Source organism: Melopsittacus undulatus, chromosome 25, assembly GCF_012275295.1.
Source record: "Melopsittacus undulatus isolate bMelUnd1 chromosome 25, bMelUnd1.mat.Z, whole genome shotgun sequence".
Taxonomy (NCBI): Eukaryota; Metazoa; Chordata; class Aves; order Psittaciformes; family Psittaculidae; genus Melopsittacus; species Melopsittacus undulatus.
The window spans coordinates 297786-323734 of NC_047551.1; the positions used below are offsets into that span (position 1 = coordinate 297786).

Below are 25949 nucleotides of genomic sequence, written 5' to 3' on the forward strand. Positions count from 1 at the left end.
TGATGGGGGGGGTCCAAGTCCATTGATGGGGGGGTCAAAGTTCATTGATGGGGGGGTCAGGATCCATTGATGGGAGGGTCCAAGTCCATTGATGGGGGGGGTCCAAGTCCATTGATGGGGGTGTCCAAGTCCATTGATGGGAGGGTCAGGATCCATTGATGGGGGGGTCAAAGTTCATTGATGGGAGGGTCAAAGTTCATTGATGGGAGGGGCCAAGGGAATTGATGGGGGGATCCAAGTCCATTGATGGGGGGGTCCATGTCCATTGATGGGGGGGTCAGGATCCATTGATGGGTCCATGTCCATTGATGGGGGGGTCCATGTCCATTGATGGGAGGGTCCAAGTCCATTGATGGGGGGGTCAGGATCCATTGATGGGGGGATCCAAGTCCATTGATGGGGGGGTCAGGATCCATTGATGGGGGGATCCAAGTCCATTGATGGGGGGGGTCAGGATCCATTGATGGAAGGGTCCATGTCCATTGATGGGAGGGTCCATGTCCATTGATGGGATAGGGGGTTCCACCTCCATCCAAGTCCATCATGGAAGGTTCCATATGGGGGGGTCAGAAGCCGAGGGGGGTGGGGGTCACCACGCCCCCCCCCCTCCACCACAGCCTGGGAGATGCTGCGAAGGTTCCGGAAGCTCTCACTGGGCAGTGGGCGCAGGGATACAGTGACCCTATGGTGAGCCTATAGGGAGAGACCATGTACATGTAATGGGGGGGGTAAAAGGGGGGGTCAGGACCCCCCCCCCCCCCCCACTTTGTGCTCACCTCCTGGCACCAGGTATCGCAGAGGAGCCGCTCGTGCTGGGCTGTGGGGAGCCCCATAGACAGGGAGCGGGAGGCTCTGGGGGGGAAGGGATGCTTAGGGACACCCCATTATCCCCTATGGACACCCCATTGTTCCTTATGGGCACCCCATTATCCTTTATGGACACCCCATTGTTCCTTATGGACACCCCATTATCCTTTATGGACCCCCCCATATCCCTTATAGACCCCCCCATATCCCTTATAGACCCCCCATTATCCCTTATGGACACCCCATTATCCCTTATGGACACTCCCATTATCCCTTATGGATCCCCCATTATCCCTTACGGACCCCCCCATATCCCTTATGGACACCCCCATTATCCCTTATGCCCCCCCCATTATCCCTTATGGACCCCCCCATTATCCCTTATGGACACCCCCATTATCCCTTATAGACCCCCCCATTATCCTTTATGGACCCCCCATTATCCCTTATGGCCCCCCCCATTATCCTTTATGGACCCCCCATTATCCCTTATGGACCCCCCATTATCCTTTATGGACCCCCCATTATCCCTTATGGACCCCCCATTATCCTTTATGGACCCCCCATTATCCCTTATGGCCCCCCCCATTATCCTTTATGGACCCCCCATTATCCCTTATGGCCCCCCCATTATCCTTTATGGACCCCCCATTATCCCTTATGGCCCCCCCATTATCCCTTATGGACCCCCCCATTATCCCTTATGGACCCCCCCATTATCCTTTACAGACCCCCCCATATCCCTTATGGACCCCCCATTATCCTTTATGGACCCCCCCATATCCCTTATGGACACCCCCATTATCCCATATGGCCCCCCCCATTATCCTTTATGGACCCCCCATTATCCCTTATGGCCCCCCCATTATCCTTTATGGACCCCCCATTATCCTTTATGGACCCCCCATTATCCTTTATGGACCCCCCCATTATCCTTTATGGACCCCCCATTATCCCTTATAGACCCCCCATTATCCCTTATGGCCCCCCCCATTATCCCTTATGCCCCCCCCCATTATCCCCTATAGCCCCCCCATACCTGGAGAGCACCACAACCATAGCATAGATGTCAATGGCACAGTCGGCCACCCGCTTCAATACAAACTGCTCATCTATGGGGGGGGAGGGGGGGGGTTAGGGGGGGCTGCACCCCAAAACCCCCCCAGGGGGTAAAGGGACCCCCCCAGATCCATTTGGACCCCCCCAGATCCAATTGGATCCCCCCAATGCTTCAATGTTGCAGCCCTGAATTGAACCCCCCCATTGTAAAAGGGGGTGACCCCTATTTATGGGTGCCCCCCCCCGTCTATAGGTGCCCCCCCATCTATAGGTGCCCCCCCATCTATAGGTGCCCCCCCCCATCTATAGGTGCCCCCCCATGGACTCACCCACAATCTTCTTGCCATACTTGAGCAGCAGAGCATCAGCTGTGGCAGCAAAGAGCTCCAGGCACTGCAGGGTCTATGGGGGGTATAGGGGTTATGGGGGGGCTATAGGGGGTATAGGGTCTATAGGGGGGTATAGGGTCTATAGGGAGGTATACGGGTTATTGGGGGTATTGGGTCTATAGGGGAGTATAGGGGTTATGGGGGGGTACAGGGTCTATAGGAGGCTATAAGATCTATAGCAGCATTTAGAGATTATGGGGGTGTATAGTGTCTATAGGGGAGTATAAATGTTATGGGGTGTAGAGGGTCTATAGAGGGTTATAGAGATTATAAGGGGTATAGGATCTATAGGGGAGTATAAAGGTTATGGGGCATATAGGGTCTATAGAGCGATATAAAGGTTAAGGGGTGTATAGGGCCTATAGAGAGTCTATAAAGGTTAAGGGGTGTATAGGGCCTATAGAGAGTCTATAAAGGTTATGGGGCGTATAAGGTCTATAGAGCAATATAAAGGTTAAGGGGTGTATAGGGCCCATAGAGAGTCTATAAAGGTTATGGGATGTATAGCGTCTATAGTATCTATACAGGTTATGGGGTGTATAGGGTCTGTAGGGTGGATATAGGATCTATAGGGGGGGTTACCCCCTTTCCCCCCCCCACCTTCTGTGCACTCTCCTTCAGCTCCGGGTGAACATGTTCCTGCAGGGAGAGGCCTGAGCCCATCCCAGCTTTCCTGTATGGAATATGGGGGGGGGCATTGAGCACCCCAAAACCACCCCCAGCACCCTTCATATGGGGGGGGGGAAGGTTTTGGGGTCCCCCCCCCCGTTCTCTACCTGCGGATGCGCTGGGTGACTTCTCCAGCCAGGAGCCCAATGTTCCCCAATGGGTTCTTGAGGGCCTTTTGCACCCCCCGGAGCTGCACCCCCAGACTCTAAAGGGGGACACACACACAATAGGAACCCCATAAGTTGGGGGTCCCCCAAGTTTTGGGGGGTGTCCCCCCGACAATGGAAGAGGGGAAAGGATGAGGATGGGAAGCAGCCAATAGGAGCGCTGCTTGAGTGGTCCAGCGGCAGCATCACTAAAGCATCCTCAAACCTGCCCCCAAAACAGCCCAAAATCACCCTAAAACACATCAAAATCACCCCAAAACCACCCAAAATCACCTAAAAACACCTAAAATCACCCCAAAATCATCCCAAAATCACCTCAAAACACCTAAAATCACCCCCAAAAACCGTGTCCCCCCCATCTAAAGTCATTGAAGGCCACAGAGAGGCAGAAAGGAGGTGCTGCTTAAGAGTGGTCCAGCGCCAGCATCCCTAAAGCATCCTCAAACCCCCCCCTAAAAACCACCCTCAAAACCACCCAAAATCACCCCAAAACGACCCAAAATCACCTCAAAACACCTAAAATCACCCCAAAACCGTGTCCCCCCCATCTAAAGCCATTGAAGGCCACAGAGAGGCAGAAGAGGAGGCGCTGCTTAAGAGTGGTCCAGCGCCAGCATCACTAAAGCATCCTCAAACCTGCCCCCAAAACAGCCCAAAATCACCCTAAAACACACCAAAATCATCCCAAAATCACCCAAAATCACCCCAAAACACCCAAAATCACCCCAAAACCCGTGTCCCCCCCACCTGGAAGCCATTGAGGGCCACAAAGAGCCGCAGGATGTCATTGGTGCCCTCGAAGATGCGGAAGATGCGCAGGTCCCGCAGCACCCGCTCCACGCCGGCCTCCTATGGGGGGGGCGTGGTTTAAACGAGGGGGCGTGGCTTAGAGCGAGGGGGGCGTGGTTTAAATTGGGGAGGGGGCGTGGTTTAAAGGGGGCGTGGTTTAAAGGGGGCGTGGCTTGAGGGATGCTCCTGACCTTCATGAAGCCCATGCCTCCCATCACTTGGATGCACTCGTCTGTCACGGTCCAAGCTGCTTCCTATGGGATAAAGGAAGGGGGGGACACCCCATTAATGACCCCCCCCTGTAGTATTATGGGGTGGGGGCATCATTTTGGGGGGACCCCCCTTTAGAGCCTCACCGAGCCGAAGATCTTGCTGATGGCAGCTTCGATCTGGAAGTCAGTGGCTCCTTGGTCCATATTGGCACTGATCATATAGGCCATGGACTGTATGGGGGTATAGGAGAGATAGGGGGGTTATGGGGTGTCCAAGGGGGGGTGTTTTGGGGTGCCCCCCCCCCCATTGGTGGGTACCTCGGTGACGTATTGGAGCAGGGCCATGCGGGCCAGCTTCTCCTGGATGGCCCCAAAAGTGTGGATTTTGGCCCCAAATTGGGTGCGGTTGGAGGCATGTTCTACCTGGGGGGGGGGAAAGGGAGGGTTAGAGGGGGTTTTGGGGGTGGAAATGGGGTTTGGGTTCATAAAAGGGGGGGGTTGGGATAAAAAGGGGGTTTTGGGTCAAAAAGAGGAGTTTTGGGTTAAAAAGGGGGTTTGGGGTTTAAAAAAGTGGGTTTTTGGTTTCTCCCCCTTTTACCCCTTATGCTCCCACCCCTTTACCCTCCCCACGCTCCCATCCCCCTCCCCTTTCACCCCCATTTACCCCCACATTGACTACAATGGTCCAGCCTCCCCCATTCACCCCCATTGACTCCAATGGTCCAACCCCATTCACCCCCATTGATTCCAATGGTCCAACCCCATTCACCCCCATTGACTCCAATGGTCCAACCCCCATTCACCCCCATTGACTCCAATGGTCCCCCCCCATTCACCCCCATTGACTCCAATGGTCCAGTCCCATTCACCCCCATTGACTCCAATGGTCCATCCCCATTCACCCCCATTGACTCCAATGGTCCATCCCCATTCACCCCCATTGATCCCAATGTTCCAACCCCATTCACCCCCATTGATCCCAATGGTCCAACCCCCTGTTCACCCCCATTGACTCCAATGCTCCAGCCCCCCCCATTCACCCCCATTGATCCCAATGGTCCCCCCCCATTCACCCCCATTGACTCCAATGGTCCCCCCCCATTCACCCCCATTGATCCCAATGGTCCATCCCCATTCACCCCCATTGACTCCAATGGTCCAACCCCATTCACCCCCATTGATCCCAATGGTCCCCCCCCATTCACCCCCATTGACTCCAATGGTCCCCCCCCATTGATCCCAATGGTCCAGCCTCATTCACCCCCATTGACTCCAATGCTCCAGCCCCCCCATTGCCCACAATGGTCCGTCCCATTCGCGCATGGCACTCACCGCCTTGGCCATGGCGCCCTTATGGCGGCGGCCATTGTTGAGCTTGTTGATGGCCACCTTAAACCCCCCCCCCCATTGATCCCAATGGTCCCCCCCTATTCACCCCCATTGACTCCAATGGTCCCCCCCATTGCCCACAATGGTCCATTCCCACATGGCACTCACCGCCTTGGCTATGACCCCGCGCATGGTGCCGGCCATGGCGGCCGCCATCCCGAAGCGGCCATTGTTGAGCACGTTCATGGCCACCTTGAAGCCTCCCCCCGGGGCCCCCAGCACGTTCCCCACCGGAACACGAACCCCCTCGAAGTGAACCTCAGCTGTGTTGGAGGCGCGGATGCCCATCTTGTGCTCCGGGGCACCGCTGGGGGGCAGGGGAGAATGGGGGAGAATGGGGTTAGAATGGGCTTATAATAGGGGAAAATGGGGGGAAATGGGGTAAAATAGGGTAAAAATGGGGTGGAAATGGGGTTAGAATGGGGGGAAATGGGTTATAATGGGGGGAATGGGGGAAAAACAGGGGGGAATGGGGGAAAAACAGGGGGGAATGGGGTTAGAATGGGGTTAGAATGGGGGAAATGGGGTAAAAATGGGGTGGAAATGGGGTTAGAATGGGGGGAAATGGGGGAAAAATGGGGGAATGGGGTTAGAATGGGGTAAAAATGGGGGAAAATGGGTTATAATGGGGGGAAATGGGGTAAAAATGGGGGAAATGGGGTAAAATAGGGTAAAACAGCAAGGGAAATGGGGTTATAATGGGGAAATGGGTTATAATGGGGAAATGGGTTATAAGGGGGGGAAATGGGGGAAAAACAGGGATGGATGGGGTTATAATGGGCTTATAATGGAGGAAAATGGGGTAAAATGGGGTAAAAATGGGGGGAAATGGGGTAAAATGGGGTAAAACCAGGGGGGGAAATGGGGTTAGAATGGGGGAAATAGGGGGAAATGGGGGAAAATGGGGTAAAAATGGGGGGAAATGGGGTAAAAATGGGGGGGAAATGGGCTTATAATGGGGGAAAAATGGGGGAAAATGGGTTATAATGGGGGAAATGGGGTAAAAACAGGGGGGAATGGGGTTAGAATGGGGTTATAATGGGGAAAATGGGATAAAATGAGGTAAAAATGGGGGGGAATGGGGTAAAATAGGGTAAAACAGCAGGGGAAATGGGGTTATAATGGAGAAATGGGTTATAATGGGGGGAAATGGGGTTAGAATGGGGGGAAATGGGATGAAATAGAGTTATGATGGGGTTAAAATGGGGGAAATGGGTGAAAATAGGGTTAAAATAGGGGGAAATGGGGTTATAATGGCAGAAAATGGGGGAAAATTGGGTTATAGTGGGCTCATAATGGGGGAAAATGGGGTAAAATGGGTTGAAATGGTGGGTAAATGGGTTAAGATGGGTTAAAATGTGGTTAAAATGGGGTGGAAAAGGGTTAGAATAGGTTAAAATGGGGTGGAATTGAGTTAAAATGGGGGCAAATGGGTTAAAATGGGGTGAAAAGGGGGGTTTTGGGGCTAAAATGGGTTGAACCCCACGCAGGGGAAAGCAAGGTTAAAATGGGTCTAAAAAGGAGCTTTTGGACCCAAAAACCAGCGTCAGAAAGAGGCCAAAAAGGGGAATTTTTGGAGCCATAACACGGGGTTCCGGAGGCCCCAAAAAGGGTGTTTTTCACCCCAAAAGGAGGTGCTCCCCCCACTCACTGTGTGACGCCCCCGAAGCTGCGCTCCACAATGAAGGCTGTGATCCGGTCCCGGCTCTCGCCTGTGGCCGCGTCCGGCAGCCGCGTCTGTGCGAACACCGTGAACAGCTCGGCCAGGCCCCCGTTGCTGCCAAAATCACCCATTCTGAGCCCAAAATCCAGCTCAGCAGCCCCAAAACCACCCAGTTTGACATCAAAATTGAGCTCAGCGGCCCCAAAAACCCCCAGTTTGATACCAAAATCGAGCTTGGCGACCCCGAAAACCCCCAGTTTGACACCAAAATTGAGCTCAGCGACCCCAAAAACCCCAATTTTGATACCAAATTTGAGCTCGGTGGCCCCAAAAACCCCAATTTTGATACCAAAATTGAGCTCAGCGACCCCAAAAACCCCAATTTTGATACCAAAATTGAGCTCAGCGACCCCGAAAACCCCAATTTTGACACCAAAATCGAGGTCTACGAACCCAAAAAACCCCAGTTTGATACCAAAATTGAGCTCGGCGACCCCAAAACCCCCCATTTTGTCACCAAAACCAGGCTTTTTGACCCAAAACCTCACTTTTTCACCCCAAAACCCCTTTCTGACCCAAAACCCCACTATTTCACCCCAAACCCCTTCATTTTACCAAAATCCCCCTTTTTCAGCCCAAATCCCCTTTCTGACCCAAAACCTCACTTTTCCACCCCAAAACTTCTTTTTGACCCAAAACCACACTTTTTCACCCCAAAACCTGACTTTCCACCCCAACCCCCCTTATTTTACCCAAAACTCCACTTTTTCACCCCAAAACCCTTTTCTGACCCAAAACCTCACTTTTTCACCCCAAAACCCCTTTCTGACCCAAAACCCCCCTTTTCCACCCCAAATCCCCTTTCTAACCCCAAACCCCCCCTTTTTCACCCCAAATCCCCTTTCTGACCCAAAACCCCCTATTTCAACCCCAAACCCCCTAACTCCAAACCTCACTTTTCCACCCCAAACCCCCTTTCTGACCCAAAATCCCCCTTTTCCACCCCAAATCCCTATTTTTACCCAAACCCTCACTTTTCCGACCCAAAACCCCCTATTTTCACCCCAAACCCCCCCATTCCCCCTCCCCCCCCACCTGATCCAGATCTTGGTACCATCCAGTGTATAGAAGCTGCCGCAGGGGCTCAGCTCCGCCCGCGTCCGGATGGAGGCAGCATCGGAGCCGCTGCCAGGCTCGGTCAGGCAGAAGGCAGCCACGGTCTCCCCTATAGGGATGAACGGGGGTGACGGGATGGCCGCACCCCCCCGCGGTGCCCACAGTGGTACGGCCCGGCCATACCTGAGGCCAGGCGGGGCAGGTACTTGCTCCTCTGCGCGGGGGTGCCATAGAGCAGCAGCCCCTTGAAGCCTATGGACTGGTGAGCGCCCAGCGTGATGCCAACCCCCAGGTCATGCTGGCCGACGATCTGCACCAGGCGCGCGTACTGCGGACGGGGGGGGGCAGGGGGGTAAATAGGGGGGTATTAAATATGGGGGTAAATATGGGGGGTTAAATATGGGGGTAAATATGAGGGGATAAATATGGGGGGTATTAAATATGGGGGGGTAAATATGGGGGTAAATATGGGGGTAAATATGGGGGGGTATCAAATATGGGGGTAAATATGGGGGTATTAAATATGGGGGTAAATATTGGGGGGTAAATATGAGGGTAAATATGGGGGGTATTAAATATGGGGGTAAATATGAGGGTATTAAATATGGGGGTAAATATGGGGGGGAAATGTGGGGGGTATTAAATATGGGGGGGTAAATGGGGGGAGTAAGTATGGGGGGTAAATATGGGGGGGTATTAAATATGGGGGGGTAAATGGGGGGTAAGTATGGGGGGTAAATATGGGGGGTAAACATGGGGGTAAATATGGGGGGAATATGGGGGGGTATTAAATATGGGGGGGTAAGTATGGGGGGTAAATGGGGGGTAAATATGGGGGGTAAACATGGGGGTAAATATGGGGGGTATTAAATATGGGGGGGTAAATATAGGGAGTATATATAGAGGTAAATAAGGGTGCATTAAATATGGGGTGTAAATATTGAGGATAAATATGGGGGGCATTAAATATGGGGGGTAAATAAGGCGGGTAAATATGGGGGGGATAAATGGGGGGTATTAAATATAGTGGGGTAAATATGGGGGGTAAATATGGGGGTAAATATGAGGGGGTAAATATGGGGGGGATTAAATATGGGGGAGTAAATATGGAGGTAAATATGGGGAGTACTAAATATGGGGGTTAAATATAGGGGGTAAATATGGGGGGGTTAATGGGGGGGTATTCAATATGGGGGGATAATGGGGGTGATGGGAGGGGGTGGGGGGGGCTTGGGGGTAATGGGGGAGGGTCCTGGGGGTGATGGGGGGTTTGTGGGGAAATGGGGTTAAAGGGGGTTTGGGGGAGGATCATGGGGGGGTCTCAATGGGGCTGGGAAGAGGCTTAGGGGGTCTGGGCTGCAGTCTTATAGGGCTGGGGAGGGGTCCCATATGGATCCCCATGGGGCTTGGGTTGGGGGAGGGTCCCCATAGGGTTGGGATGTCCCATAGGGCCAGAGTGGGGGGGGGTCCCAATGGGGTTTAGGGGGGGCAAGGTCCCATAGGGTTGGGGTGGACACAGTTCCCTATGGGTCCCAATGGGGCTGCGGGGGGTGTTCCATAGGACACAAAGGGGGTGATGAGGGGATGCCCCCCCCAATGGTCCCAATGAGATGCTACATATATGTGTTATCCCTATGGATCCAGGTCTATCCCATGGCACACAAGGGGGTGCTGGGGGTGCCCCCCCCGTACCTGTGTGTTGGACAGCCCCAGCCCCCCCAGCTCGGGGGGCACCTGCAGCCCGAAGGCCCCCAGCTCCTTCAGGCCCTGCATGGTGGCCTCCTCCACCCGCTCCAGGGCATCGTTCTTGAAGGGGTCGTTCACTTCCTGGGGGGGGGACCCCAATGTTCATCATGGGGGCAGGGACCCCCATTAATAACGGGGGTCAGGGCCCCCCCCAATCAGTAATAAAGGGGTTCAGGACCCCCCCATGTTAATAACGGGGTTCTGGAGCCCCCCATACATTAATAAAGGGGTTCAGTACCCCCCATTAATAACGAGGTTCAGGACCCCAATGTTAATATCGGGGTTCAGACCCGCCATGTTAATATCGGGGTTCAGACCCCCCCATGTCAATATCGGGGTTCAGACCCCCCCATGTCAATAACGGGGTTCAGACCCGCCATGTTAATATCGGGGTTCAGACCCCCCCATGTCAATATCGGGGTTCAGACCCCCCCATGTCAATATCGGGGTTCAGACCCCCCATGTTAATATCGGGGTTCAGACCCATGTTAATATCGGGGTTCAGACCCCCCATGTTAATATCGGGGTTCAGACCCCCCCATGTTAATATCGGGGTTCAGACCCCCCCATGTTAATATCGGGGTTCAGACCCCCCATGTTAATATCGGGGTTCAGACCCCCCCTTTCCCCACCTCAAAGAACTTGCTCATAGGCCCCACCAGGTCCTGCAGCGTCTGCTCCTGCTCCTCACTCAGTGCTATGGGGTTAAAAGGGGGGGGTTGGTTTTGGGGTACCCCCCATGTTGGGGTCCCCCCAATGTTGGGGTCCCCCCCATGTTGGGGTCCCCCCCTTGGGTTATTATGGGATACCTTGTGGGTAGGGGAACACTTGCTCCGTGTTCAGGCGCCCCAGGAACATGCCCACAGCAAAGGACTTGGATTCCTAAAGGGGGGGGGGCATTAAAAGGGGGTTCAGGGGGGGGCAATTTGGGGGGACCCCCCCCCCCCCCTTTCCCTGCCCCATTGGTACCTCTTGGGTGGCTGCGGCCTTGGGGGGGGCGGTGCTGGAGACCTTGGCTTTGTCCAATACGGCCTATGGGGAAGGGGGGTAATTTACCCCTATTTACCCCCTGTACCCCCTATTTACCCCCATTTCCCCCCTCTTTACCCCATTAACCCCCTATCTACCCCCTATTTCCCCCCATTACCACACATTAACACCCTATTTACCCCCATTACCACACATTAACACCCTATTTACCCCCATTACCCCCCTTTACCCCCTATTTACCCCCATTAACCCCCAAATTACCCCCCTTTACCCCATTATTTACCCCCATTCACCCCCTATTTACCCCCTTTACCCTCTATTTACCCCTCCCATCACCTTTCCCCCACTTTCCACCTCACGCCCTTTGCCCCACTTCTGACGTCACCGCGGTGGGGGGGGGGGGGGGGGGGTGTGTTAAGAAGGTGATTTTGGGGCGATTTTAGGGCATTTTGGGGTCCCTACCTCCGCCTGCTGAGTGCTCTGCAGCCGGGTCCCCCTATACCTGATAAAGGGGCGGGTTATGGGGGGGTTACCCCTAAATTTGGGGTCCCCCCTTATAGTTGGGGTCACCCCAAAGCCATTTCCCCCCTCCCGTCCCCCCCATAGGGTCTCACCCCGTCGGGGCCCTGCGGAGCAGGCGCAGGCCCAGCCCCATCCCGGCCGCTCCCCTCATGGCTCCGCTCGTGTCCCTCCGGTGTCCCGGGGCCCGAATCCCGGTTTCCCTTCGCTATTCCCACCCCTGCCCCACCCCCTCCCGTTCCCCTCCCCCTCCCGTTCCCCTCCCCCTCCAAGGTCAGGACGGGAACGGGGAACGTCGGGAAACGGAGTCCGAGCGTTGGGAACGGGAGGAACGGGAGGAGCCCGCAAGATGGCGCCCGCTCCCCTCGCCTCAGGGAGCCAAAATGGCGGCGGCGCTGAGGTAAAGCCACGCCCCCTTCCCTTTGGCCACGCCCCCCTGGGCGATACCACTGCAGGGGAAGGGGGAATCCCTGCTGCTTCCCTATGGATTTAAGGAATTCCCTATGGATTTGGGCGATACCAATGAGTTTGGGGGGTCCCTATGGATACACAGACACTGAACCCCCCCTATACGAAGGCTGCGGCGCTGTTTATTTACAAAGGGGGGGACACAAACACAAAAAGGGGGTTCAAGTGCCCCCCCCGAATCCAGACGAGTCCAAAACAGTCTTAAAGGGGGGGACCCCAAATCCACCCCCCTCACATAGTCCATATAATAAAGGGGTCCCCCCTAAAACATCCCTGTTATGGGGGGGAAACCAAAACCATCCCCCCCACACATCCAAGGGGGGGTCACTAAACCCCCCTATTTGCGGGGTACAGGATGCCCAGAGCCCCTACTGTGGGGCTAAACCATTCCATTGGGGGGACACACACAACCCTAAACCCCCTATAGTGGGGGGGGTCCCAAAACCTCTTGGTCTGAACCAATGGACCTATTATGGGGGTGAGGACCCCCCCCCATAATCCCCCTTATTTAGGGGGTGAGAGCTTCTTAAATCTCTTATTATGGGGCTATGGGACCCCAAACTGCCCCTATTCAGTGGGTGAGCCCCCCCCAAAACACCTCCTTATCCAGCCTAATCCCCCCCAATGATAGCCCCCCATTCTCCTCTCCACAATGGTTTCATCCTCTATACCCAGGCTGTGTGGAAGTGTCCATGTTGGGGTGAAAGGGGGGAGTTAGGGGTCCCCTCCCCATTCCCCTCTCCATAATGGTTTCATCCTCTATACCCAATCTGTGTGGAAGAGTCCATGTTGGGGTGAAGAGGAGGTGTTTAGGGGTGTCCCCCCCATTCCCCTCAATGCAATGGTTTCCCCCTCCATACCCATACTGCGCGGACGAGTCCATGTTGGGTTGATGGGGGGGGGGTTTAAGGGTGTCCCCCCATTCCCATCAATGCAATGGTTTCCCCCTCCATACCCACACTGCGCGGACGAGTCCATGTTGGGGTGCCAGGGGGGGGTTTAGGGGTGTCCCCCCCATTCCCCTCTCCACAATGGTTTCCCCCTCCATATCCATACTGCATGGACGAGTCCATGTTGGGGTGCTGGTGGGGGGGGGGTTTAGGGGTGTCCCCCCCCATTCCCATCAATGCAATGGTTTCCCCTCCATACCCATACTGCGCGGACGTGTCCATTTTGGGGTGATGGGGGGGAGGGGGTTTTAGGGCTCACCCATTTTAGAACCCCCCCATTCCCCTCCGCAATGGTTTCCCCCTCCATACCCATACTGTGCGGACGAGTCCATGTTGGGTTGATGGGGGGGGGGGGGTTTAAGGGTGTCCCCCCCATTCTCCTCCTCAATGGTTTCCCCCTCCATACCCACACTGCGCGGACGAGTCCATGTCAGGCAGGCGGGGGGGGGGGTTTAGGAGTCCCCCGAGGGCCTGGGGGGCGCGGGGGGGGCGCGCCGGGGGGGCCCCTCGCGGCACTTCTGGCAGTAGAAGACGTCAGGGACGTTGTTCTTCTTGACGCGCGCGCACGAGAGGTGGATCCAGGTCCCACATTGGCTGCACTCGATCATGGGCCGACCTGCAAACGGCTTCTGGCAGTAGCAGGTGATGAGGTCCCAGGAGTCGTCACCTGCGGGGGGAGAAATGGGTTAGAATGGGTGAAATGGGGGAAAATGGGTTAAAATGGGGGAAAAGACTATAAATAGAATAAAAATGGGGGAAAATGGCTATAAATAAGATAAAAATGGGTATAAATGGGGTTAAAATGGGTATAAATAGGATAAAATGGGTATAAATGGGGGAAAATGGGTATAAATGGGGTTAAAATGGGTATAAATGGGGGAAAATTGGTATAAATGGGATAAAAATGGGTATAAATGGGGGAAAATGGATATAAATGGGGTAAAAATGGGTATAAATGGGGGAAAATGGGTATAAATGGGGGAAAAATGGGTATAAATGGGGGAAAATTGGTATAAATGGGATAAAAATGGGTATAAATGGGGGAAAATGGATATAAATGGGATAAAAATGGGTATAAATGGGGGAAAATGGATATAAATGGGGTAAAAATGGGTATAAATGGGGTTAAAATGGGTATAAATGGGATAAAAATGGGTATAAATGGGATAGAAATGGGTATAAATGGGGAAAAATGGCTATAAATGGGGTTAAAATAGTTATGAATAGGATAAAAATGGGTATAAATGGGGGGAAAATGAGTTAAAATGGGTACAAATGAGTGAAAATGAGTAGAAACGGATATAAATGCTGGAAAATGGGGGAAAATGAAATTAAAATGGGGGAATGGGGTAAAAATGGCTGAAATTGAAAGAAAAATGGGGTAAAAATTACCTTAAATGGGTTAAAATGGGGAAAATTGGGGACGAGGGGAAAAAGGTTAAAAATTGGGTAAAGTAGAATTTAAATGGGTGAAAATGGGTTAAAAAGAGTTTAAAAAGATCGCAGCTGTGTCAAAACAGGTTGAGAAAGGTCAAAAAGGGTTAAAAAAGGTCTAGAAAAGGTCAAAATAGGTTAAAGAGCATTTGATAGAGATGAGAAGGGGGGAGCCTCACATTAGAGCCCTTTTATAGCCCCAAAACCCCTTTTTCTCCTCACAAATCCCCTTCTCCCCGAAAAAAAACCCTTATTATCCTCATAAAACCCCAAAACTCATTTTTCTCCCCCAAAATCTACTCATTTTCCTCATAAACCCCCCAAAAAGACACCAAATCCCCCTTTTCTCCCCCAAAACCCTTCTCCTCCTCACAAACCCCACTTTTCTCCCCCAAACCCCCTTTATTCCCCTCATAACCTCCATAAACACTCCTCCAAGACCTCAAAACCCCTTTTTTCTCCTCACAAAACCCCCAAATCCCACTTTTCTCCCCCAAAATCTACTCATTCTCCTTATAACCCCCCCCAAAAGACACCAAATCCCACTTTTCTCTCCAAAACCCCACTTATTCCCCTCATAAATCCTCCTAGAAGACCCCAAAACCCCTTTTTTCTCCTCACAAAACCCCCAAAATCCCCCTTTTCTCCCCCAAAATCCACTTATTCTCCTCATAAACGTCCCAAAAGACACCAAATCCCCCTTTACTTCCCCAAAACCCCCTTTTTCACCTCACAAACCCCCCAAATCCCTTTTCTCCCCCAAAACCTCCTTTTCTCTCCTCACAAAACCCCCAAATCCCACTTATTCTCCTCACAAACCCCCAAAATCCCCCTTTTCTCCCCCAAAATCCATTTATTCTCCTCATAAACCCCCGCAAAAGACACCAAATCCCCCTTTTCTCCCCCAAAACCCCCTTATTCTCCTCACAACCCCCCCAAAAGCCCCCAAAATCCCCGTTTTCAGCCCCAAAACCCGCACTCACCGGACTCCACCATGATGTCCTCATCCATGACCCTCATCTCCCCCTCACTGGAGCTGCCGTCCCCGTCCCGGCTGGTCTCGGTGCTGCCTCCTCCTCCTCCGCCGCCATCTTTGCCCCCCCCTCCCCCGTCCGTCCCCGCCCCCTCGGACGCTCCCACTTGCGGCGCCGCGGGGGGGGGCAGCGCCGTTGGAGCCCGAGCCCCGGGGGGGGTCCCCGGTTCCTCGTCCGAGTCCGTGTCACTGGGGGACGCTTTGCCCCCCCCTTCCCGTTCCCCTCCCCCCGCTTTCTTCCAGCGCCGCTTCTTGCTCTTCTTAATCCTGGGCCTGGCTTCGGGCCGGCCCCCCCCGCCCCCCCTCCGCTTTGGTCTCTCCCTGCGCCGTGGGGACGCCGTCAAAGATGGCGGCGGAGGAGGAGGCGGAGGTGGGACCACTCTAATGGCGCTGGGCTGCGGGGGGGGCCCGAGGTCGAACAATGAGTCTTTAAGGCGCATTTTGTCCAAGAGAGCCGCGTCCGGAGCGTTCAGCCGGTTAAAGCCGCGTTTCTTGGAGGATTTGGCTTTGCGGACGAAGGTCTCGATGGTTCGGAGGGCGGTGGGGGCCGAGCTCCAGGCGTCCCCCCCCCCCGCGGCGCCGGTGGTACCGCCCGCGTCCGGGTGAGGGGAGCTGGGGCCGGAGGAGGCCCAGGAGGGGTCCTGGAAACGGGGGGGGATGGGGGTTAAATGGGGGTAAATGGGGGTAAAAAGGGAATTAAATGGGTTTTATAGGGGTAAAACGGGGTTAAATAGGGTTTATAGGAGTGAAAGATTTATAGCAGTAAAAGTGGGTTTATGGGGGGTAAAAAGGGAGTTAAATGGGGTAAAAGGGGGGTTAAATGGGATTTATAGGGGTAAAAGGTGGTTTATGTGGGTAAAAAGGGGTTAAATGGGGTTTATAGGAGGCAAAATGAGGTTTATAGCAGTAAAAGGGGGTTTCTCGGGGATAAAAGGGGAGTAAATGGGGTTTATAGGTGTCAAAAGGGGGTAAATGGGTTTTATAGGGGTAAATGGTGGGTTAAATGGGGTTTTGGGGGGTAAAACAGGGTTTATGGGGGTAAAAGAGCATAACAAGGATTTGGGGGGAGAAGGGGTGTTTTAATGGGGTAAAATAGCATTTAAATGGGTAAAAATGTGGTGAAAAGCAGCAAAAATGAGGTTTAATGGGATGAAAGGAGGTTGGGGGGGTTGAAGTGAGAATAAATGGGATTGGGGGAAAAATGGTGTTAATGGGGTTATAATGGGTCAAAAAGAGGGTTAAATGGATTATAAAGAGAATTGAAAGAGGTGAAAAGCAGTTTGGGGGTTAAAAACCACTCAAATAGGTAAAAACAACGTTAAAAAAGGGTTAAATGGTGCAAAAAAGGGGTTTTTTGGGGTGCAAAAGGTTCTATAGGGGCCATAAAGTCTCAAATCACCCCCAAATCTGCCCCTATGTCCCCAAATACCCCCCTGCAGCCGCGCAAAGCACGCTGGGAGCCGTAGTCCCCTCTTCCCCCCGTGGGTGGCGCAAAGCACGCTGGGATTTGTAGTCCCTCCCTAACCCCCCCATAGCGGATCGCCTACAACTCCCATCACCCTCCGCGCGACGTCAGCGTCGGGGGCGTGGCCAGCGCGGGGCACGCTGGGACTTGGAGGCGCCGCCGCCGCCATCAGACGGGGCCTGGACCGGGACCGGAGGGGGGGGGAGGGGACAGGGAATGGGGTCGGGAATTGGGGGGGGGGAGGGGGGGAAAGGGGGGGGAGGGGAACGGGAATGGGGGGAGGGGAAAGGGGGGGACGGGAACGGGAACCCCCCCCCGGTGTTCCCGGTACCCCCCCCCGGTGCTCCCGGTACTCACCTCAGCGGCCGCCGGGATGTATCCCGCATAGGCCAGCACGAAGCTGCAGAACTTATTGAAGTCCTCTATGGTTCTGCGCCGCTTCTCGGGGGGCTGCGGGGACGGAGCCGGGATCAACCCCCCCCATTCCCGGTCCATTCCCGGTCCCATTCCAAGCCCCATTCCCGGCCCTATTCCCGGTCCTATTCCCGGTGCTTCCCGACCCTATTGCCGGTCCATTATGTCCCATTCCCTACCCCAATTCCGGCCCCATTCCCGACCCCATTCCTGGTTATTGCCGGTCCTTCCCGACTCCATTCCCGGTGCTTCCCGGTCCCATTCCCGACCCCATTCCCGGCCGCATTCCCGGTTATTCCCGGTTATTCCCGTTCCTCCCCCCCGTCCCCCTCACCTGCGTCTCCGCCTTCAGGCTCGGCAGCGGCTCTGGAAAGGGAACGGCAGAGAACGGGCTCAGACCGGACACGTTCCCGTCGGTGTTACCGGTAACCCCCCTCATGCTCCGTTCCCCCCTCATGCTCCGTTCCCCCCTCATGCTCCGTTCCCCCCCTCCCGTTCCCGGTTCCCGTTCCCATTCCCGTTCCCCCCCTCCCGTTCCGGTTGTTCCGGTTCCCCTCCGGTATCCGGTACCTTCGGGCCCCGGTTGGGCCATGGCTCCGGCCCCGCTCCGGGGTCGGGCCCCGCTTCCCTCCGCCGCTCACGGCCGTTGCCGCCTCGTTCTGCGCCGCCCTCCTACCCCCCAGGCCACGCCCCCTCCCCTCACCGCGCATGCGCCAGCCACGCCTCTCAGCCCCTCCCACTGCCGCGGGGGGTGATGGGAGTTGTAGTCCTTAACCCCCTCCCTCCGCCGCCATATTGATTACAGCTTCAAGCGGCTCCGGCGCTTTATTAATGGGGTTAATGGGGGGGGGGGAGGGGCGGGGGGGGGTGGGGGAGGGGCGGGGGGGAGGGTGGGGGGAGGGGCTCAGGCCCCGTAGACGCTTTCGTCACTGTAGGCGATGTACAAAAAGAAATCCTCCTCGTGGTGCTCCTGTGGGGGGAGGGGAGAGGGGGCAAAGGTCAGCCCCGCCCACACCCCATTGACCACGCCCCCACCCCCTCCTTGACCCCCCCACCCCATCGCCCCTCCCCCAGCACAGGTTTGCCCCCCCCTTTTAGAGCTGTTTTTGCCCCCTATAGACCCATAGAGTCCCCATTGAGCCCTATAGATCGCCCCCAGACCCATAGATCCCACATTGAGGGCCATACATCCCCACCTCCAGCCCCATAGATCCCCCATACACCCCACTCCACCACATAGATACCCCATAGCTCCCCCCTTCAGCCCCATAGATACGCCATAGACCCCCATAGATGCCCCATACACCACCCTCCAGCCCCATAGATCCCCCATACACCCCACTCCACCACATAGATACCCCATAGCTCCCCCCTTCAGCGCTTTAGATACCCCATACACCCCCCTCCAATCCATAGATACCCCATAGCTCCCCTCTTCAGCCCCATAGATCCCCCATACACCCCCTTCCAGTCCCACAGATACCCCATACACCCTCCTCCACCCCATATATACCCCACAGCTCCCCCCTTCAGCCCCATAGATACCCCGTAGACCCCCACAGATACCCCATACACCCCCATACATCCCCCCTCCAGCCCCATATATACCCCATAGATACCCCATACACCCCTCTCCACCCCATAGCCCCCCCCACCTGGTAGAGCTGCCCCATGGTGGCGCTCGTGGGGGGGATGACGTTGTTGACGAAGAAGAAGAGCGCGTCCTCAGCCCGGAGGTGGATCCGCTTCCGGATCAGGAAGTAAAACTGCCCCACTGCGAGCCCCAAAACAGGCCGGAATCAACCCAAAACCGGCCATGACGTCAGCGATGACGTCACACCCCCCCCCCCATTACCTGTCAGGTCCGACGGCACCAGGTATTTCTTCTTATCCAGGTCCCCGATTCGGGCTTTGGGAGCCTTCTCCACGATCACCTATGGGGAACCCCCCCCCCCATCATTGGTAATGGTACAGTCCGGGGGGCACCGCTGACCCATAGGGGGTAACGGGGACTCGGGAGGGTCCATTGGGAACGGGGGGGGGGGGGGGACCGGAACCGGGGGTGCCCGAACCGGTGCCGGAAGGACCCGAAGGGACCCCAATAGGAACCGGGTGGACCCGAATCGGAACCGGGGGTGCCTAAAGCGGTGCCTGAAGACCCCGAATCGGAACCGGGAGGACCCGTAGGCCTGAACCGGAACCGAGGAGCCCGAAGGACCCCAAAGGACCTGAATCGGAACCGGGGGTGCCCGAACCGGTGCCTGAAGAACCCGAAGGGACCCCAGTAAGAACCGGGGGGACCCGAAGGACCCCAAAGGACCCGAATCAGAACCAGGGGTGCCCAAAGCGGTGCCTGAAGACCCCGAATCGGAACCGGGGGGCCCAAATCGGTGCCTGAAGGACCCGAAGGGACCCCAATAGGAACCATGGGGACCCGAAGGCCTGAACCGGAACCGGGAGAACCCGAAGGACCCCAAAACACCCGAATCAGAACCGGGGATGCCCGAATCGGTGCCGGAAGGACCCGAAAGGGACCCCAATTGGAACCATGGGGACCCGAAGGCCTAAACCGGAACCGGGAGGACCTGAAGGGACCCGAACCAGAACCGGGAGGCCCGAAGGACCCCAAAGGCCCCGAATCCGAACCGGGGTTGCCCGAACCGGTGCCAGAAGAACCCGCAGGCCCGACCCGGAACCGGGAGGACCTGAAGGGACCCAAACGGCAACCGGGAGGCCCGAAGGACCCCAAAGGCCCCGAACCGGTACCGGGGTTGCCCGCAGCGGTGCCGGAAGGTTCGGCGGCCTTGAATCGTTACCGGAGGGCCCTAACCGGGGGGGGGGGTTAGGGGTGCCCGTGCGCGCTCACCGGGACCCGATCCGGGTACTTCTTCCGGATCTTCTCCCCCTCACATCGACGCTTCTCGAACGGATGTTCCTCCTTGTACAGGAACTTCATGATGGCGGCAGAGCTCCGGTACCGGCAGCGATGGCGGCCGCGGAGGGGGGGGGGGCACCGGGAGGAGGAGGAGGCGGATCCGGCCCCGCCGGCGCCACGACAACAGCGCCCGCCCTACGCAGTTGACGTAGCGCTGGCGTCGGGAGGGGTGGGGAGGCAGCGCGCATGCGCGGGGGGGCTACGCAAAGTGCGTTGGCGTCAGGAGTAACCTCGACTCTGGAATGGATTAACTTAGGAGCTCGTTAATAAACCGATTAATAAACTAATTAACGGATTAATTAATTGATTAATTAACGAAGAGATTAATTAATAACCAATTTACGCAAACCCTCCGCAATTAACGTAAGCGGAAGCGTAAAGACTCCCCCCCCTCCCCCCCCCCCCCGTCGGTCACGCGGTGGGCGCGGCGCGGAGGTAAACACTGCCACCACGTGACCCTCCCCGGGGGGCGTGGCCAAGGCGAAGGCATGGACTGAACCATTACCGTAGTGGGGGGGTGTTAAAGGGACCCCCCCCAATATCCGCTGTTTAAAGCGGTTTCGGGGGGTCCCAAGACCCCCCCCGTATTAAGGGGGTCTCCCCCCATAGCACAGACAGGCCGAGAACAGCGCGGGTGGGACCAAGGTCTTTTAAAAACAAAACGGGGGGGGGATCCCCCCCTTAATGTCCGTGTCCACAGTGGGGGAGGGGTCTTTGCCCCGCCCCCCCCCCCCAAAGCACCGATTTGGGGTGCGCGGGGTCGCTTTAACCCCCCCCTCTTAGCGCAGAGTCCATCCCCCCCCATGGGGGGGGGTTCCGAAGGCGCAGGAAGAGTCCATTGTGGATGGAGGGGGGGTGATGGGGGGTATGGAGATAAAGGGGGGGACGCTGGCACTGTCCGTTAAAGGGGGGGGGGGGTCGGTGTCACCACAGCCGGTGCTGGTGCAGGTTCCGGCTCAGCACGGAGCGGACGTCAGCGGTGAACCTGGAATGGGGGGGGACACACACATAGAACAGCATGAGCCCCCCCGTATGGGTGTGAATGAGCTCTTCCAAGCCAATGACCCCCCCCCCCCCCCTCCCCATTGGGAATGGTCTCACCTCAAGGCATCCAACATAGGCAGGAGGTTGAGCAGCGCCGTGTCACTGGGGTCACTGAACCAGGACTTGATGGGGATGGCGTTGTCTGGGGGGGCAATGGGGTTAGAGATGGGGGGGGTAAAATGGGGGGGTCAATGGGATGGTCCAATGGGGGGTAAAATGGGGGGGATGCAATGGGGCATCTCAATGGGGTGGTCCAGTGGGGGTTCAATGGAAAGGTCCAATGGAAGCGTCCAATGGGGTGTCTAATGGAACAGTCCAATGGGGGGGTCCAATGGGACGGCCCAATGGGGGAGGCCAATGGGGTGGTCCTATAGGGGAGCTCAATGGAACAGTCCAATGGGGGGTCCAATAGAGGGTTTCAATGGGGGGGTCCAATGGAAGAACCCACCAGAGGGGTGCAATGGAAGAGCCCACCAGGGGGGTGCAATGGGGGTGTCCAATGGAAGAGCCCACCAGAGAGGTTCAATGGGGGGATGCAATGGAAGAGCCCACCAGAGAGGTTCAATGGGGGGGTCCAATGGAAGAGCCCACCAGAGAGGTTCAATGGGGGGGTCCAATGGAACAGTCCAATGGGGGAGGGCAATGAGGGGGGTCCAATGGGGTGGTACTATAGGGGAGTTCAATGGAACGGTCCAATGGAAGAGCCCACCGGAGGGGTTCAATGGGGGGGTCCAATGGAAGAGCCCACCAGAGATGTTCAATGGGGGGGGTCCAATGGAAGAGCCCACCAGAGGGGTGCAATGGGGGTGTCTAATGGAAGAGCCCACTAGCATGGATCCATGGGGGGGTGGGTACCTGGGTGGCTGCGGTAGGCGCCGGGGGAGTTGTCGAGGATGACGATGCTGGAGAGGTCACTGTGCACCACGGACAGGTCCTTGATGTAACTGCCCAGCTCCAGCGTGCAGTGCTTGGGGGGGGCGGGGCGTTAAGCTCCGCCCCTTCCCATTGTGGCTATAGGGGGTTAAGCTCCGCCCCTTCCCCTCAAGCCCCTCCCACAGCCTCATATGGCCCTAAAAGCTCCCACCCCCTTTAAACCACCCACCCCCTTATGGCCACGCCCCCTCGCTTCCCATTGGACCACTTTAAAGCCATGCCCTTCTAAGCCACGCCCTTTTCTACTCATTGCACCCAATAAAGCCACGCCCCCTTCCCCTCCCTTACACCCCATTGGTGCCCCCCTAAAGCCCCTAGCCAACAAAGCCCCGCCCCCTCGAAAAGCCACGCCCCCTTTACCTCCCTTTTATCCCATTGGACTCCTCCTAAAGCCCCTCCCCACCAAGCCCCGCCCCCTTTCCCAAGCCACACCCCCTCCTAGCCCCGCCCACCTAAGCTCTAACCCTTTAACCCATCAAAACTCCGCCCCTTGTCCAAGCCCCGCCCCCTGTCCTTAAGCGCCGCCCCTCTCTCTTCCCATTGGCCCCCTCCTAAAACCATCCCCCCACCTTCTTCTCTCCCATTGGTGCCCTCCTAAAGCCCCGCCCCTCGGTCCAAGCCACACCCCCTGCATTCAAACCCCACCCCCTTCCTTCCCATTGGCCCCCTCCTCACCGCAGCTAAGCCACGCCCCCTCTCCCCTCCCTCCCACCCTATTGGTGCCTTCCTAAAGCCCCGCCCCCCTCCCTTCCCATTGGCCATTCATTCAACCACACCCCCCTCCCTATTGGTGCCCTCCGAAGCCCCGCCCCCTCAGATCAAGCCACGCCCCTCAGTCCAAGCCACGCCCCTCCCCTTCCTCCTGCATTGGGCCTATCCCATTGAACCCCTTTGTGGGGGGGAGGGAGGAGGACAAGCCCCGCCCCTTGGAGCCTGACCCCGCCCCTTGTAGGCTTGGCCCCGCCCCCAGGGCCTGGCCCCGCCCACCTGGCGGTAGTAGCGCCGGCTGAGGATGCAGCGGTTGTTGTCCAGCTTGTCGGCCACGGCGCTGCCGTAGATCTCCATGCTGGCCGTGAACACAACCAGCTCGTACCATTGGCTCACCTGGGGGGGTTATGGGATGGAGATTTCGTTGGGGTTTGGGGGGGTTTAGGGCAATTTAAGGTGATTTTTGGGTGTTATGGGGTCAATTGGGTGGGTTGGGGTGAGTTTGGGGTGTTTTGAGGTGATTTTGGGGTGATTTTTGGTGGTTTTGGGGTGATTTAGGGCAATTTAAGGTGAGTTTTTGGTGTTATAGGGTGAATTGGGTGGGTTGGGGTGAGTTTGGGGTGTTTCAAGGTGATTTTGGGGTGTTTTGGGGTGAGTTTTGGTGGTTTTGGGGTGATTTGGGATGATTTTTTGGTGTTTCAGGGTGATTTTGGGGTGTTTTGGGTGATTTTTGGTGGATTTCGGGTGATTTTGGGGTGTTTTGGGTTGATTTTTTGGTGTTTCAAGGTGATTTTGGGGTGTTTTGGGTGATTTTTGGTGGATTTGGGGTGATCTGGGATGATTTTTTGGTGTTTCAGGGTGATTTTAGGCTGTTTTGGGGTGATTTTTGGTGGTTTTGGGGTGTTTCGGGGGTGATTTTGGGGTGTTTTGGGTGATTTTTGGTGGATTTGGGCCTTCACTCACCACCTCCAAGAAGAAATCCACGTGCGGCCTCTTGTGCACGAAGAACCTCACTGGGTGCTTGTCAATGACAACCTTGGGGGGGGTTAAAGGGGGGGGTTAAAAGGGGGGGGGTTAAAAGAGGGGGGGGTCAATGGGACCCCACCACCATTGGGGGGTTCAATGGGACCCCAGCACCATTGCCCCCCCCCATGCCCATAATGGGAGGGCCCCACCTTGAGAATGAAGTCCGGGGGGGTCCCCGGCCGCACCGTGGGGCGCAGGACCCCATCATGGTGGGAATGGATCAGGGTCTCATCCAGGTCCAGCACCAGGATCTTCCTCTTGACCTGGTCTAAAACGGGGGGGGGGAAGGAAAAGGGGGGGCCCCAATTCCATTAGAGTCAATGGGGGAGTCCCCAGCCCCATTAAACACAATGGGGGGATCCCTTAAACCCAATGGAGGGGTCCCCAAACCATTTAGACCCAATGGGGGGTCCCCAAACCCCCCTTAAGGAGGTCCCCATCCCCATTAAACCCAATGGGGGGGTCCCCATCCCCATTAAACCCAATGGGGGGTCCCCATCCCCATTAAACCCAATGGGGGGTCCCCAAACCCCCCCCACTCACTTAGACGGTTCCTGGAGATGGGGGACAATGGGAGGACATCATAGCGCACGGTCTGGTACTGGATCACCTATGGGGGACCCCAAAAGCACCCGAATTCACCCCAAAACCGGTTCCACCTCCAAAACCAACACCAAAACAACCCAAAACCACTCAAATTCATCCCAAAACGTCTTCCAGCTCCAAAATCCACGAGAAAAGCCCCAAAACCGGCCATAATGAACCCAAAACCCCAGGATTTCACCCCAAAACCGAATGCATTTACTCCAAAACCAGTTCCCCCTCCAAATCTAACCCAAAACCAGCCCCAAAGACCCCAAAACCGCCTGAAGTCACATCAAAACCGGTTCCCCCACCAAAACCCACCAGAAAAGCAACAAAACCCCCATTTCTCGCCCCAAACCCATCCCTAAAGCCCCCAAACCCCCGTTTTCTGCCCCAAAACCCCCGTTTCTTGCCCCAAATCCGTCCCTAAGGTCCCAAATCCCCCATTTCTCGCCCCAAACCCTTCTGTAAAGCCCCAAACTCCTGTTTCTCTCCCCAAAACCCCCATTCCTTGCCCCAAACACGTCCCTAAAGCCCCAAAACCCCCGTTTCTCTCCCAAAAACCCCGTTTTTCACCCCAAACCCCAGTTTCCCCCCCACACCCGTCCCTAAGGTCCCAAAACCCCCGTTTCTCACCCCAAACCCGTCTCTAAAGCCCCAAATCCCCCGTTTCTCGCCCCCAAACCCTGTTTCTCGCTCAAAACCCCCCATTTCTGCCCCAAAACCAACGTTTCTCACCCCACACCCATCTCTAAAGCCCCAAAACCCCCATTTCTCCCCCCAAACCCCCCGTTCCTCCCCCTCCCCCCCCCTCTCACCGTCCGCACGTGCCGCCGCATCAGGTAGAGCACGAAGCTCCAGAGCCGGGCGGCGAAGGCCACAAACCCGCGCATGCCCAGCAGGCACTGGCTCCGCATCATCCCCGGGCCCCCCCCGGGGGGGAGGCCACGCAGGCCTCACGGGGAGGCCGCACGGCGGAAGTGACGTCACGGAAGGGGCGGGGCGAGCGGCCGGTTAACGGCGGCGCCGCCGCTCGCCGCCGGTGCTGCTGCTGCTGCCGCCGCCGGGGGTCACTTCCGGTTGAGCGCTTCCGGGGCGAGGGAGCGGAGCCAAGGAGACGGCGCATGCGTGGTGGGGAGAGGCCGGTGGAAGGGTGAAGGGGAGGGGCTATGCAAATGAGAGGGGTGTGTGCACCGGGGTGGGCGGGGTTATGTAAATGAGAGCGTGTCTGCAGCGCTATGGCGTGCTTATGTGCGAGCGTTGTCTCCGTGAGGAGGGGCGTGGTTATGCAAATGAGGAGCGTGTCTGCTACGGTTGGACGTGGTTATGTAAATGAGAGGCGTGTTTACACCGTTCAGGCGTGGTTATGTAAATTAGACTTGTGGTCTCCGTGAAGAGGGGCGTGGTTATGTAAATGAGATGCAGTCTGCTCCATTTAG

The 25949-nt window shown here is 56.3% G+C and overlaps 4 protein-coding genes across 4 annotated transcripts; all 4 read right to left on the minus strand.

Moving 5' to 3' along the window:
• Window positions 1-551: 551 nt before the first annotated feature.
• Window positions 552-11728, minus strand: ACADVL (acyl-CoA dehydrogenase very long chain). Its single transcript, XM_034072256.1, is given in 21 exon segments — window positions 552-605; window positions 607-693; window positions 777-852; window positions 1847-1919; window positions 2196-2268; window positions 2856-2928; window positions 3032-3129; window positions 3839-3940; window positions 4072-4134; window positions 4237-4323; window positions 4411-4515; window positions 5590-5788; window positions 7133-7258; window positions 8240-8369; window positions 8444-8588; window positions 9953-10087; window positions 10639-10703; window positions 10816-10888; window positions 10976-11038; window positions 11459-11498; window positions 11611-11728. Coding segments are annotated over 21 exon segments (1911 nt in total). The 5' UTR covers window positions 11670-11728; the 3' UTR covers window positions 552-566.
• Window positions 11729-13319: 1591 nt separating this feature from the next.
• PHF23 (PHD finger protein 23) lies at window positions 13320-17953 on the minus strand. Its single transcript, XM_034072257.1, has 5 exons — window positions 17850-17953; window positions 17614-17645; window positions 17223-17315; window positions 15351-16041; window positions 13320-13600 (listed from the first exon to the last, which is right to left on the minus strand). The coding sequence occupies exons 1-5, from the start codon at window positions 17869-17871 to the stop codon at window positions 13386-13388; spliced, it is 1053 nt and encodes a 350-aa protein (XP_033928148.1). The 5' UTR covers window positions 17872-17953; the 3' UTR covers window positions 13320-13385.
• Window positions 17954-18149: 196 nt separating this feature from the next.
• Window positions 18150-20335, minus strand: LOC117437674 (gamma-aminobutyric acid receptor-associated protein). Its single transcript, XM_034072235.1, has 4 exons — window positions 20146-20335; window positions 19135-19213; window positions 18935-19053; window positions 18150-18249 (listed from the first exon to the last, which is right to left on the minus strand). The coding sequence occupies exons 1-4, from the start codon at window positions 20233-20235 to the stop codon at window positions 18184-18186; spliced, it is 354 nt and encodes a 117-aa protein (XP_033928126.1). The 5' UTR covers window positions 20236-20335; the 3' UTR covers window positions 18150-18183.
• Window positions 20336-20635: 300 nt separating this feature from the next.
• CTDNEP1 (CTD nuclear envelope phosphatase 1) lies at window positions 20636-25581 on the minus strand. Its single transcript, XM_034072247.1, has 8 exons — window positions 25329-25581; window positions 24469-24535; window positions 24075-24193; window positions 23863-23934; window positions 23179-23295; window positions 22114-22225; window positions 21316-21400; window positions 20636-21199 (listed from the first exon to the last, which is right to left on the minus strand). Exons 1-8 carry the CDS (start codon window positions 25428-25430, stop codon window positions 21139-21141), a joined length of 735 nt encoding a protein of 244 aa, XP_033928138.1. The 5' UTR covers window positions 25431-25581; the 3' UTR covers window positions 20636-21138.
• Window positions 25582-25949: the final 368 nt, after the last annotated feature.

Coding starts and splice junctions, on each gene's coding strand:
- PHF23 (XM_034072257.1), bottom strand. CDS start 17,871: ATGGCCCAACCGGGGCCCGAAG. Junction 17,646..17,849: donor GGCCCAACCGGGGCCCGAAG/GTACCGGATACC, acceptor TTCCCTTTCCAG/AGCCGCTGCCGAGCCTGAAG. Junction 16,042..17,222: donor ACATCCCGGCGGCCGCTGAG/GTGAGTACCGGG, acceptor CCCCGTTTCCAG/GACCCCTCCTGGGCCTCCTC.
- LOC117437674 (XM_034072235.1), bottom strand. CDS start 20,235: ATGAAGTTCCTGTACAAGGAGGAACATCCGTTCGAGAAGCGTCGATGT. Junction 19,214..20,145: donor AGTACCCGGATCGGGTCCCG/GTGAGCGCGCAC, acceptor GGTTCCCCATAG/GTGATCGTGGAGAAGGCTCC. Junction 19,054..19,134: donor GGTGCCGTCGGACCTGACAG/GTAATGGGGGGG, acceptor TGGGGCTCGCAG/TGGGGCAGTTTTACTTCCTG.
- CTDNEP1 (XM_034072247.1), bottom strand. CDS start 25,430: ATGATGCGGAGCCAGTGCCTGCTGGGCATGCGCGGGTTTGTGGCCTTC. Junction 24,194..24,468: donor CATCTCCAGGAACCGTCTAA/GTGAGTGGGGGG, acceptor CCCCCGTTTTAG/ACCAGGTCAAGAGGAAGATC. Junction 21,401..22,113: donor CGCCTACCGCAGCCACCCAG/GTACCCACCCCC, acceptor TTGCCCCCCCAG/ACAACGCCATCCCCATCAAG.